General features: G+C 50.5%; 2 protein-coding genes and 1 pseudogene across 2 annotated transcripts; 2 read left to right on the top strand and 1 right to left on the bottom strand.

Annotated features, from left to right (window-relative positions):
• Positions 1 to 3074: 3074 nt before the first annotated feature.
• On the top strand, positions 3075 to 4791 carry LOC130386649 (uncharacterized). The gene is made up of 4 exons (XM_056595671.1): positions 3075 to 3085; positions 3630 to 4174; positions 4257 to 4570; positions 4652 to 4791. The coding sequence occupies exons 2-4, from the start codon at positions 3630 to 3632 to the stop codon at positions 4786 to 4788; spliced, it is 996 nt and encodes a 331-aa protein (XP_056451646.1). The 5' UTR covers positions 3075 to 3085; the 3' UTR covers positions 4789 to 4791.
• Positions 4792 to 5035: 244 nt separating this feature from the next.
• Positions 5036 to 10154, top strand: LOC130386648 (uncharacterized). Its single transcript, XM_056595670.1, has 9 exons — positions 5036 to 5498; positions 5627 to 6066; positions 6138 to 6462; positions 6627 to 7428; positions 7539 to 7748; positions 7842 to 8152; positions 8251 to 8510; positions 8604 to 8855; positions 8949 to 10154. Exons 1-9 carry the CDS (start codon positions 5046 to 5048, stop codon positions 9763 to 9765), a joined length of 3870 nt encoding a protein of 1289 aa, XP_056451645.1. The 5' UTR covers positions 5036 to 5045; the 3' UTR covers positions 9766 to 10154.
• Positions 10155 to 10641: 487 nt separating this feature from the next.
• On the bottom strand, positions 10642 to 10737 carry LOC130386745 (U6 spliceosomal RNA; annotated as a pseudogene).
• Between the last annotated feature and the right edge of the window lie 2151 nt (positions 10738 to 12888).

Here is a 12888-nt window from a genome sequence, read left to right as displayed (position 1 = left end):
TTTCAAATTTGAAAAAAAAAAAAGAATATATATGAATGTCCAAAAAAATGCACCACAGACCACCACCAAACGACTCAAAATGGCCTAAAACGTGATCCTAGACACTTTCTGTGGGGATTCCACACTTTTCACCAATTTTCACAAAATGTTCACAACATTTTCCAAGTATTTTTACATTGGGGTCAACGGCAGCTATGTGAAGGAAGTGAGCTACAACTCCAAAAATTCCCACACATGTAGAAGGAGTCGATTCCTACGTTGGACGATTTGCGGTTGCTGAGAAACGGAAAGCTTCGATGGACAGATGGCGCAAAAGATAACGTGGCTGAGAAACGTTCTTATCTTTATTTATCCGACAGAAAAGAGGAAAAAACCCACCTCACTCATCGCGTCGATAAAGAACTTTTTTTTTACGACCCAGCAAAAAAGAGACACCAAAAGCGTTGGATCGAATCCCCGTGAAATCAACGCTTTTGACCTGCCGTTCTCGTCGGAAATGAAGACGAGAACCCTTTATTGTGTTATAATTATTATTACAATACTATATGCAAAATATGACAGACCAAAAGCACTTATTGTGAATTTTATTTTCTTGTCTTGTTACTTATAGACCTGAATTGCATCCTTGTCCAATAGGTGGCGCTCTTGAATAATGTCTGTAGAGCGTGGTGTGGGGAGGGGGGTCTTGACCTTGGTATGGTAACCGTTTTGTATTTATTTAGAATGAGATCGTATTTACTTAACGGTTGCTAAGTTATACTTTATGTCCAATAGGGGGCGCTCTCGAATAATGTTCAGGATCGGAACGAGCCCAGCAAAAAAAAGGTATAAAACAAAAAAAAATGCAATTTTATCGGTTTTAAGTTATTTTCTCGGCCTAGGAAGGGTCTAGAAGCATAATTCCTGCAGATTCAGGATCGGAACGAGCCCAGCTAAAAAAAACAAAAAAACAAAAAAAAAATGAAATTTTTATCGGTTTTAAGTTATTTTCTCGGCCTAGGAAGGGTCTAGAAGCATAATTCCTGCAGATTCAGGATCGGAACGAGTCCAGCAAAAAAAAGGTTAAAAAAAACAAAAAAAAATGAAATTTTATCGGTTTAAAGTTATTTTCTCGGCCTAGCAAGGGTCTAGAAGCATAATTCCTGCAGATTCAGGATCGGAACGAGCCCAGCAAAAAAAGGATTAAAAAAAACAAAAACAAAAAATTAATGAATTTTCAAATTTCAAATTTGAAAAAAAAAAAAGAATATATATGAATGTCCAAAAAAATGCACCACAGACCACCACCAAACGACTCAAAATGGCCTAAAACGTGATCCTAGACACTTTCTGTGGGGATTCCACACTTTTCACCAATTTTCACAAAATGTTCACAACATTTTCCAAGTATTTTTACATTGGGGTCAACGGCAGCTATGTGAAGGAAGTGAGCTACAACTCCAAAAATTCCCACACATGTAGAAGGAGTCGATTCCTACGTTGGACGATTTGCGGTTGCTGAGAAACGGAAAGCTTCGATGGACAGATGGCGCAAAAGATAACGTGGCTGAGAAACGTTCTTATCTTTATTTATCCGACAGAAAAGAGGAAAAAACCCACCTCACTCATCGCGTCGATAAAGAACTTTTTTTTTTACGACCCAGCAAAAAAGAGACACCAAAAGCGTTGGATCGAATCCCCGTGAAATCAACGCTTTTGACCTGCCGTTCCTGTCGGAAATGAAGACGAGAACCCTTTATTGTGTTATAATTATTATTACAATACTATATGCAAAATATGACAGACCAAAAGCACTTATTGTGAATTTTATTTTCTTGTCTTGTTACTTATAGACCTGAATTGCATCCTTGTCCAATAGGTGGCGCTCTTGAATAATGTCTGTAGAGCGTGGTGTGGGGAGGGGGGTCTTGACCTTGGTATGGTAACCGTTTTGTATTTATTTAGAATGAGATCGTATTTACTTAACGGTTGCTAAGTTATACTTTATGTCCAATAGGGGGCGCTCTCGAATAATGTTCAGGATCGGAACGAGCCCAGCAAAAAAAAGGTATAAAACAAAAAAAAATGCAATTTTATCGGTTTTAAGTTATTTTCTCGGCCTAGGAAGGGTCTAGAAGCATAATTCATGCAGATTCAGGATCGGAACGAGCCCAGCAAAAAAAGGGTTAAAAAAAACAAAAACAAAAAATTAATGAATTTTCAAATTTCAAATTTGAAAAAAAAAAAAGAATATATATGAATGTCCAAAAAAATGCACCACAGACCACCACCAAACGACTCAAAATGGCCTAAAACGTGATCCTAGACACTTTCTGTGGGGATTCCACACTTTTTCACACAATTTTCACAAAATGTTCACAACATTTTCCAAGTATTTTTACATTGGGGTCAACGGCAGCTATGTGAAGGAAGTGAGCTACAACTCCAAAAATTCCCACACATGTAGAAGGAGCCTGGAAAACCTTCCACACCAATTTTCTTCAAAAGAAAATATTGGTAACACCCCTTTTTCCCGCGTTTAGTGAAAAACTTCAAATGCGATTTTCTATACCAAAACAAGCCACCAGGTGGCCAGAACTTGGCACAGCCTTAGCCCTGATCCATAGCTACCACTCCATAGGGTTTATATTCCCACGCCTCTCTCCCTGTTCCCATGGCAACGCTTTTAGGTGTTTTCCAATGTTAAATTTTTTTGCCACTAGGGGCGCCAAATTCCCTTCTGCTTCATATTTACCGTACCAAAATGAACCTTTAAATGGGGGGGGTCAATGGCAGCTATACGAAGGAAGTTGGCTAGAACTCCGAAACTTTGAATTAAAACTTAAAAGATAGAACGCTTCACGAATTTGCGTGTCATCCTTGCGCTATCTGCCCAGCGATGCTCTCTGTCTCTCAGCCAATCGTGGACCTTCCGCGTTGACCTGCACCCAATCAGCATTAAGTCCTTGGACTGACCTTCGCCCAATCAGCATTAAGTCCTTGGACTTTCCGCGTCGACCTTCGCCCAATCAGCAACCCGCATCAGCATCAACTCCAGGAAAACCTTCCACGTGTGTCAGCCATTATCTCTGCAGTCGGTGATAAGGTAGGATGTGGCGATTAGCCTTGAAAACGAGAGCTGGTAAACCGTGAAAAATGCGTTAAAATGTTAGAGGAAGACTCGGTTATATGCTATAGACCCTAGTGTGTATGTGGTATAAAGGCTGGGACGAATTTCGAATTATAAATATGTAAAAATTAATGTTGAAATTACGGAGAGTCGCGATTGCCATTCAAACGGATTGCGCGGGAGTTAGCCTTGAAAACGAGTACTGGTAAATCGTGAAAAATGCGTTAAAATGTTAGAGGAAGACTCGGTTATATGCTATAGACCCTAGTGTGTATGTGGTATAAATGCTGGGACGAATTTCGAATTATAAATATGTTAAAATTAATGTTGAAATTACGGTGAGTCGCGATTCGCATTGAAACTGGTGGCGCGGCGATTAGCATTCCAACCTTTCAAACCTTCTGTTATCTTTCCTGTAAGCATCCATGAACATAAAAGTCACTTTAAGGTAGTAAACTGTAATGCACGTTTAATGCAATGCTCGTTTAATGCTGTGTCGTGTCATTTGTTGTCATTGTAGATGTCTTTTGCAAATTTAAGGATGACGCCGTCGCATCAGTTGGTCCTGCGGGCCTCTGATGCGGCGGCGGCCTTCACCGCCGCCATGGGGCCACGCGGGACCCAGGCTCCCGCCAGCGCCAAGAGGCCGGAGGAGGTGGAGAAGGAGGCCCGAGCCCGCGTCGTCTCCGAGGGTGGTGACCCCGGGAACCCCATGCTGGTGCTGGGCTGCCACAGCATCCAGCCTGGCAAGTACCGGGGTCAGACCTTCAGATGGCTCCTGGAGAACGACGCGGGCTACGCCTGTCACCTGGTCGCCAGTCACCAGCGGGAGCGGGAGACGAGTGCCTTGGACAGCCCGTTCATGGCCAACAAGGACAGCCTCGCCCGCTACTCCTGCGCCCACCCCGCTTTTGCGGAGCACCTCAAGTTCCGCCGGGCGCAGGAGGAGGCCCGGGCTCGCGCCACTCTGCCCGGGCGGGGGGGCGAGGCGCTTGTTGGCTTCGGGCTGTTCAAGGAGGACACCCTGAAGGACCTGTACGAATCCAAGGACAAGGACCGTCAGGAGTAAGTCATATTGTGGTGAAGGGCAGTGGAGACGGTGCTGTGACATGTTTATATTTTTTGATTTTCGATCATTGTCTTGCAGATACGTCAAGTGGCTACGACGGAAGACACCGCAGCCTGGGAGCTCCATGGACGCCGCCATTCAGTACTTCTTGGGCCGAGACAAGGAGCGGTCGGCGGAGGCGGCTGCTACACCCCCTCCGCCCGCCAGCAGCAGCACCAGCAGCGGCCCCAGCACCACCACCAGCCAGGCCGCTGCTTCAACCGTGCTGCCGCCCCGCAAGCCGACCGCTCCCAATTTCTCGGCCCTTGTGCGCGGGCGTCCGATGGGCCCCAGGGAGCTGCAGGCCCAGATCAGGAGACTGATGAGCCCACCAGCACGGCCTGCAGCTCCAGGTCGGTAGCTCTTTCTTTCTCTTTCACACAACAGAGGTTGAGTGTATACGATTTACTGACCGTTGCCCCCCCCCCCCATAGCGGTGTCTTCCGTCAGAGACCAGCGCCCCTCGGTTCCGCCGCCCCCCACCACAGAGGTGACGGACGAGGAGCTGGTCCGGATGGTCACTGATGTAGAAATGGGTAACTGGCACCACACCGGACGTGTCGCACTGTAACATTGGCCTTGGATATCTATTCTTGAGTCAGTATGTTTGTATTAACTGTAACTTTTTAATTTGCTGGTCGCTAAAGCTGATGCCTGAAGGATAAAGGTAGGTTTATCAGGTGATGTAGCCGTCTTTGTAGGTGGTAGACGCGCCGTCCTCTCTCACGTGGTGGTAATGTGGATTTGATTAAACTCCCAGTCTAGCAAACCTCGCCTTGTAACTAACAGTCGCCTTGTAGCACTAAACCATTTGATCTAATCAACGGCATGCTGCACGTCATGAATGCTCAGACTCACTTAGTCTCGCTTGCCCGTGTGTTGCCCCGTCACTCTCATTGTGCTGATGCCATTTGGTTGTGCGTGACCGTGTCTGAAGCTGGCGTACAGGTCCTTCAGGCCCTCCCGCTCCCGCTGGTGACGCCTCCGACTCCACCTCCCCCGGCACCGTCCTCCACCCCACCACCACCACCACCACCACCACCACCACCACCACCACCACCACCACCACCACCACCACCACAAGTTGCGGCTGCTCCACCGACGGTCGGGCTTCCTGCTCGGGCTCCGGCGCAGACCAGGGTGGAGCCTCGTGGCGTCTCCGTGGAGGAGACGCCGTGCGGGGAGGCCACCCTGGCGCCGGAGCCGAAGAAGAAGAGGAGGAAGACGACGACGACGGGCGACGTGGAGCAGCCGGCAACGCCCGCTCCTGCTCGGGCTGAGGTACAGACACACGCCCGTCGTACTCACAGACACACGACTCGGTGGAGACGACCGTCAGACTGCGTACGCAGCAGCGACTCGCCCTCCTCACGGTGTGTTTGTCTGTGTTGTCTTCATCTTCCTCACAGACCCGGTTGCCTGAGGGCTGGCGGACAGCCCTCACCGGGGCAGAGCAGGAGTGGATCGGCCGGGCGCTGTTCCAGCAGACCAGCGGGGGGTCCCTCAAGCTAACCACGGACCTCAAGCTGTGGTGGGACCCCCCCCAGCCCCGGCTGAACTATACTCAGCCACCCGCCTCGGCGGCTGCCTTCTTCGCGTGTCGGTTGTTCCTCTGGGCGCCCCTGCACATGTGGGGTCCCCGGCCGACATGCTGCCAGAAACATCTCACCAAGTGTGGGATGTACAAGACCATCCGGAAGGTCTTGGACATCGACGGCTGGTACTTGATGGCCACCGAGTACCTGGAGTGCCGTCGGTGTCGGAGGAAGGTAGCCGCCTGGTCGCAGGAGGTCGTGAGGCAGCTGGGAGAGGGGCATCGCGCCCTCTTCCCGGCGATCCTCACCTACAAGTAAGCAGCTGTCTGAAAACTGTCGGTGTGTCTGCGTGTGGCTCTTCTGTAACACGTGCGCTCCCCTGTAGGCTTGCCTGCGACCGGCGGGTCATCATCCAGCTGCGTGAGCGTACTCGGGGGAACAGCGCCACGCAGCTGCAAAAAAAACTCTGTGAGGCACACACAGAGGCCTGGATGCGGCGGTCCATACACTACCTCAGCGTCATGGAGCCCTTCACGTCGACGGGTGTCGTGCGCCAGTGCACCCCACCGCCGAAACCATCGCCAGACGTGCCGCAGTACGGCTGGCTGTTGGTGGTGTACTGCCACGACATCCTGTCTCGCCTGGAGGACGTGAAGGCCCGGGTCACCTCAGTCTTCGGATCCATCTTGAAGATGGATTCGACCAAGAAGGTGAATGTGGTGTCGGAGCACGAGCGTTACTCTCTTGCGACGTGCGTGCAGCCCTATTGACTTGCGACGTGCGTGCAGCCTTATTGACGTGTGTGTGTGTGTGTGTGTGTGTGTGTGTGTGTGTCTGTGTCTGTGTCTGTGTCTGTCGCCTCACCTTCAAACAGGTGACCCGGAAGCTCGCCGGTGCCGCCGCCCATACCGCAGCCTGGGCGACCAACGTGGGCAACGAGCACGGGCAGGTGCTAATGTCCGTGCTCACGGCCACCGAGGGGGGTGGCCTGTTGCCCATGGCCGCGGGGTTAATGCGGCGGTACCGGGACGCTGGGGTAGCGCAGCCTCGCGTCCTCTACGTCGACCGGGACTGCTGTTCGTCCCACGGGGGGTCCAAGGCAGCTGCTGCGTTCCAGGAGTGGGACAAGCTGGTGGTCCGGTTGGACATTTGGCACCTGATGCGACGCTACGCATCAGGTGTCACAACCGAGAGCCACCAGCTCTACAAGCCCTTCCTGCAGCAGCTGTCCGCCAGTATCTTCCTGTGGGACCCAGAGGACACAGCCCGGTTGCTCAACGCCAAGAGGAGGACGCTAGAGGCGCAGGGGATGACCTTCTCGTCCGAAGCCGGAGTGTGGAGGCACGTCAGCCGCAGGGAGATGGCTCTCCATTGCCGTCGCCGCACGCGTGGAGCTGCGGCGACCGAGCGGCTGATTGATGACCTCCTGCAAACCTTCGGCGGTGCCAACGGGCGAGACACCATGGGGATTCCCCTGCTGGACCGAGACCGCATCCAGGCAATCCGTGCGGAGCAGCGACGGCACCTCGAGTGCATCCAGGACCCGCCGGGCGTGGAGCTGTACACGGAGACAGGCAGGCTGACCAAGGGGGGGATCAGCCTGCCGACGTACCGTTGTGCGCGCGGCTCCACGTCCCTGGAGTCGTTCCATCTCCACCTCAACCGCTTCATTCCAGGTAAACCACGGGTTTCACCGTCGTGTCTATCTTTCACCGCCGCCGCCCTCGTTGTCGTTCACGTTGTGCGTGCTGACTAAACCGCTAAACGCGTCTGTGTTCCTCCTCAGGAGAAAGTGCCAACCCTTGGCACTTCCAGGCTTTTCTCCTGGAGGGGTTGGTGAGATGGAACGAGGACAGGGCGGCGTCCGCGGCACAGGAGGGTCGTCCGCTGCTCCGCACCTACAGTGGCCCCCTGCAGCACTCCCTTGACCAGCTCAGCCAACGGGTGCTTGGCTCGAGTTTGGTCAGGGACTACACCAAGCCCAGGGAGTACACGGGTAAGAACGTTTGAGCCGCCGTCACCACGCTTACACGTGTCCGCGCCGAGCGATGTTTGTACCAGATTGAGTGACGATGCCGTTGTGCTTCAGGGGAACTCATCGGCATCGAGTACCTGTACTCCCAGACGGGCAGAGTGCTGCAGGACGTCAGCTTGGACCCTGACGTTCCGGACGCGGGTCCACCGCCTACCGAGGAGGACGACGAGCTCGCCGAAGGCCGGCATGAGTTGGAGGACCTCACACTCCACGTGCCTGGCGAGTTCACCGCTCCTCGGACGGACCCGCGGTCAGGGCAACCAGCTGACGCACCCGCGCCCGAGCCATCCCGTCCGACCGATCCCCCCGAGCCCGCGCCCCGCTCCCCCGGCCGGTCCTCACCAGAGCCTCAGCAGACCGCTGAGGTGAGTGCGACAGCGGTGCGACTCACTGGCTCGATCAAACGCAGCGCTCTGTGGCGTCCGTCTGACTTGTTGTTTTCTGTATCCGCTTGTGTTCGCAGGACTACCGAGGACCAGACGACCAGCCGGGGTACCTGGCCGTGGTCCGCTTGGCCACGGCCTTAGTGGGGCTGCGCCACGAACAGGCCCTGTCCGAGGGGAGGGTAGACGAGCTCATCGGGCTCTACGAGGCCCTGTCCCCGTTCGACAGGGCCCGAGTAGTTTACCCTCCCCGCTACACGGACGGGGCAGCTCGGGGGGGTCGATTCATGGCAGCGAAGCCAGGCCGCACCAGTATCCCTGGTGTGGAGAGCCTGCGACGGTGAGGAGGCTAAGCTTCGGTCGTACATTTCCCCGACGTACACGCAGGCCGCTTTACGTAACGTCTGTCGTTGTTTTTGTCCCTCGTCCGCAGCTGCCTGGTCGGACAGACCTCTGGACCCGCCAGCAGTCCCAGCACAAGCCGGCTGGTAGAAGCAGTGTGCGTCCAGCTCTGCAACCTGTACCCTACGGGCACCCGTGTGCAAGGCGGCGCCCGGGGTACACGGTGGGACAGCGCACTGCTTCGTTACCGCCACATCCGGGAGCTTGTGCTGGGACACCAGAGGTTGATGGCTCGGGCGCCCGTTCAGCTCTTTGAGCTGAACGCTAGGACCCTCTCGCTGTGGTGCGTTGGATGCTTTGGGCAGTGACACGCTTGAACCACACGCTCTCGATGGTGTAACTGTGACTAAAACACTATGTCGCCACCCGCTCTCAGGTTTACCCGGACGCAGCGAGAGAAGGAGAGGGCTGTGCTGACTCCAGGCGTTGCAGCAGACGGAGGACGACCACCGGCGGCGGCGGCCGCGGCGACAGCGCCGGGCCCGGCCTCAGCAGCGGCGGTGGATCGTCCGGCGGCAGCAGCAACGGCGACGCCGGCGGTGCCTCAAGGCCGGGCGACGACAGCGGCAGCGAGGGGGGCGGCGGCGGCGGCCCCGGCAGCGGCACCGGCTGTGGCAGCACCGGTGCCCGCTCTGCCGGCGCCCAGACGGCTACTGGCACCTCGACAGCCCGCCCCCTCGGCTGCTTACCCGGTCTTCCTGCCGACGGCTGCTGCTGCCGCAGCTGCAACTGGACCTTTAAGAGCAGCACAGCCTCTCCTTGTGGACCTCTCACTGCCCCGGCAGTATGTGTGGGTGCTCCCCGTCCCCCCCCCCCTCCTGACGCTCCCTCGGACATTGCCGGCTCCACACGTCCTCCCTCGGCCGCTGGCCGCCGCACAGCACGCCGGCCCTGAGCTGCCTGTAGCCCTGCCCGCCGCACAGCACGCCGGCGAGCTCCCTGTACCCCTGAGAACTGTACAATGGAGGAGGCTGACCGCCGAGCGGCGGGCGGAGGGGGGGAACCGCTCTAGCCGGGCCAACGTGGGCGTGCCACAGGCACATAAGTGCAGTAAATGCGGCCAGCCGAGGCGGAGGGAGACCGGACACTCCCGCCACGGCAGAGAATACTTCTGCTCTGTCGCGGCGGGTCAGAGTGTGGAGGACTGGCTGAGGGAGAAGAAGGAGCGGGACCAGGGTGGAGCCCCGCGCTGATGCGCACTCACTTGCCGGGGATGGTGTTGTACATAGTTATTTTGTATATAGTTGTTATTCTGTTGTGTATATAGTTATTTTGCAGTGTTAGTGTATATAGTTATTTTGCAGTGTATATAGTTGTTTAGTGTGTGTATAGTTCTGTTTTGTTGGTTAATTACTAAGTGCATACACACTGCCATATTTATTCATATGGCATATAACATAACATAGCATATAACATATAACATAGCATCTAACTTCGCGGAGGACGGTTCACGACTCATTAATTCCTGATAATGGACACCTCGTCGGGCATCATCCCTTACATACATATATATATATATATACTGTATATGAATGAATAATAAAATAAGTTTTCTCTTTCGACAGTACATGCTTGTCCCTTGTTTTTTCTTCTTTAGCAAAAAGTCCACAAGAATAATAATTAATGGTTTATTTCAATAAAGTCATAACACTGACAGCAAATGGATTCTAAATATATACATAAAGCAATAAGTTGACAATAAATGATGTTCTTTTAATATAATACTCACAAGAATAATAATAAATGGTTTTTTTATTTCAATAAACTCATAACACTGACAGCAAATGGATTATAAAAAGATATCATTGAAAGCAATAAGTTGACAATAACAAATGGCATTATTTTAATATAAAAAATCACAAGAATAAATGGTTTGTTTAATTCAATGAAAGCAAGTAATATAAGCGTTGGTTTGACGGGGGTTCGATCCGACGCTTTGGGCTTCTCCGTCGTAGTCGTCGTCCTCGTCGCTGATTGGTGGGTCGTCAAAAAAAACTTTCTTTATCGGCCGCGAGGGGGCGGGCTTTTTCGTCTTTTTCTGCAGGATCAACACAGGAGTGCGGGGTGTCAAAACAGAGAGGAATGCGGGGTGTCCTTTGCGCAGGGGCCATGCTAATCTTCTCTGTATCGTTCCAATTTTAGTAGATGTGATACCGAAGTAACACAAATACTGCCTAATCCTCAGTTAGCTATGTACCTCTGCTCAGACACCAAACGCTATCTGCTGGTGGAGCTACAACAGACGATTCCTACGTTGGACGATTTGCGGTTGCTGAGAAACGGAAAGCTTCGATGGACAGATGGCGCAAAAGATAACGTGGCTGAGAAACGTTCTTATCTTTATTTATCCGACAGAAAAGAGGAAAAAACCCACCTCACTCATCGCGTCGATAAAGAACTTTTTTTTTTACGACCCAGCAAAAAAGAGACACCAAAAGCGTTGGATCGAATCCCCGTGAAATCAACGCTTTTGACCTGCCGTTCTCGTCGGAAATGAAGACGAGAACCCTTTATTGTGTTATAATTATTATTACAATACTATATGCAAAATATGACAGACCAAAAGCACTTATTGTGAATTTTATTTTCTTGTCTTGTTACTTATAGACCTGATTTGCATCCTTGTCCAATAGGTGGCGCTCTTGAATAATGTCTGTAGAGCGTGGTGTGGGGAGGGGGGTCTTGACCTTGGTATGGTAACCGTTTTGTATTTATTTAGAATGAGATCGTATTTACTTAACGGTTGCTAAGTTATACTTTATGTCCAATAGGGGGCGCTCTCGAATAATGTTCAGGATCGGAACGAGCCCAGCAAAAAAAAGGTATAAAACAAAAAAAAATGCAATTTTATCGGTTTTAAGTTATTTTCTCGGCCTAGGAAGGGTCTAGAAGCATAATTCCTGCAGATTCAGGATCGGAACGAGCCCAGCTAAAAAAAACAAAAAAACAAAAAAAAATGAAATTTTTATCGGTTTTAAGTTATTTTCTCGGCCTAGGAAGGGTCTAGAAGCATAATTCATGCAGATTCAGGATCGGAACGAGCCCAGCAAAAAAAGGGTTAAAAAAAACAAAAAAAAATGAAATTTTATCGGTTTAAAGTTATTTTCTCGGCCTAGCAAGGGTCTAGAAGCATAATTCCTGCAGATTCAGGATCGGAACGAGCCCAGCAAAAAAAGGATTAAAAAAAACAAAAACAAAAAATTAATGAATTTTCAAATTTCAAATTTGAAAAAAAAAAAAAAGAATATATATGAATGTCCAAAATAATGCACCACAGACCACCACCAAACGACTCAAAATGGCCTAAAACGTGATCCTAGACACTTTCTGTGGGGATTCCACACTTTTCACCAATTTTCACAAAATGTTCACAACATTTTCCAAGTATTTTTACATTGGGGTCAACGGCAGCTATGTGAAGGAAGTGAGCTACAACTCCAAAAATTCCCACACATGTAGAAGGAGTCGATTCCTACGTTGGACGATTTGCGGTTGCTGAGAAACGGAAAGCTTCGATGGACAGATGGCGCAAAAGATAACGTGGCTGAGAAACGTTCTTATCTTTATTTATCCGACAGAAAAGAGGAAAAAACCCACCTCACTCATCGCGTCGATAAAGAACTTTTTTTTTTACGACCCAGCAAAAAAGAGACACCAAAAGCGTTGGATCGAATCCCCGTGAAATCAACGCTTTTGACCTGCCGTTCTCGTCGGAAATGAAGACGAGAACCCTTTATTGTGTTATAATTATTATTACAATACTATATGCAAAATATGACAGACCAAAAGCACTTATTGTGAATTTTATTTTCTTGTCTTGTTACTTATAGACCTGATTTGCATCCTTGTCCAATAGGTGGCGCTCTTGAATAATGTCTGTAGAGCGTGGTGTGGGGAGGGGGGTCTTGACCTTGGTATGGTAACCGTTTTGTATTTATTTAGAATGAGATCGTATTTACTTAACGGTTGCTAAGTTATACTTTATGTCCAATAGGGGGCGCTCTCGAATAATGTTCAGGATCGGAACGAGCCCAGCAAAAAAAAGGTATAAAACAAAAAAAAATGCAATTTTATCGGTTTTAAGTTATTTTCTCGGCCTAGGAAGGGTCTAGAAGCATAATTCCTGCAGATTCAGGATCGGAACGAGCCCAGCTAAAAAAAACAAAAAAACAAAAAAAAATGAAATTTTTATCGGTTTTAAGTTATTTTCTCGGCCTAGGAAGGGTCTAGAAGCATAATTCCTGCAGATTCAGGATCGGAACGAGTCCAGCAAAAAAAAGGTTAAAAAAAACAAAAAAAAATGAATTTTTATCGGT

Source organism: Gadus chalcogrammus, chromosome 7 (assembly GCF_026213295.1).
Source record: "Gadus chalcogrammus isolate NIFS_2021 chromosome 7, NIFS_Gcha_1.0, whole genome shotgun sequence".
In the NCBI taxonomy this organism is placed as follows: Eukaryota; Metazoa; Chordata; class Actinopteri; order Gadiformes; family Gadidae; genus Gadus; species Gadus chalcogrammus.
Note: the sequence above shows the minus strand (reverse complement) of the source record. Positions and strands in the feature narration are given on the sequence as shown.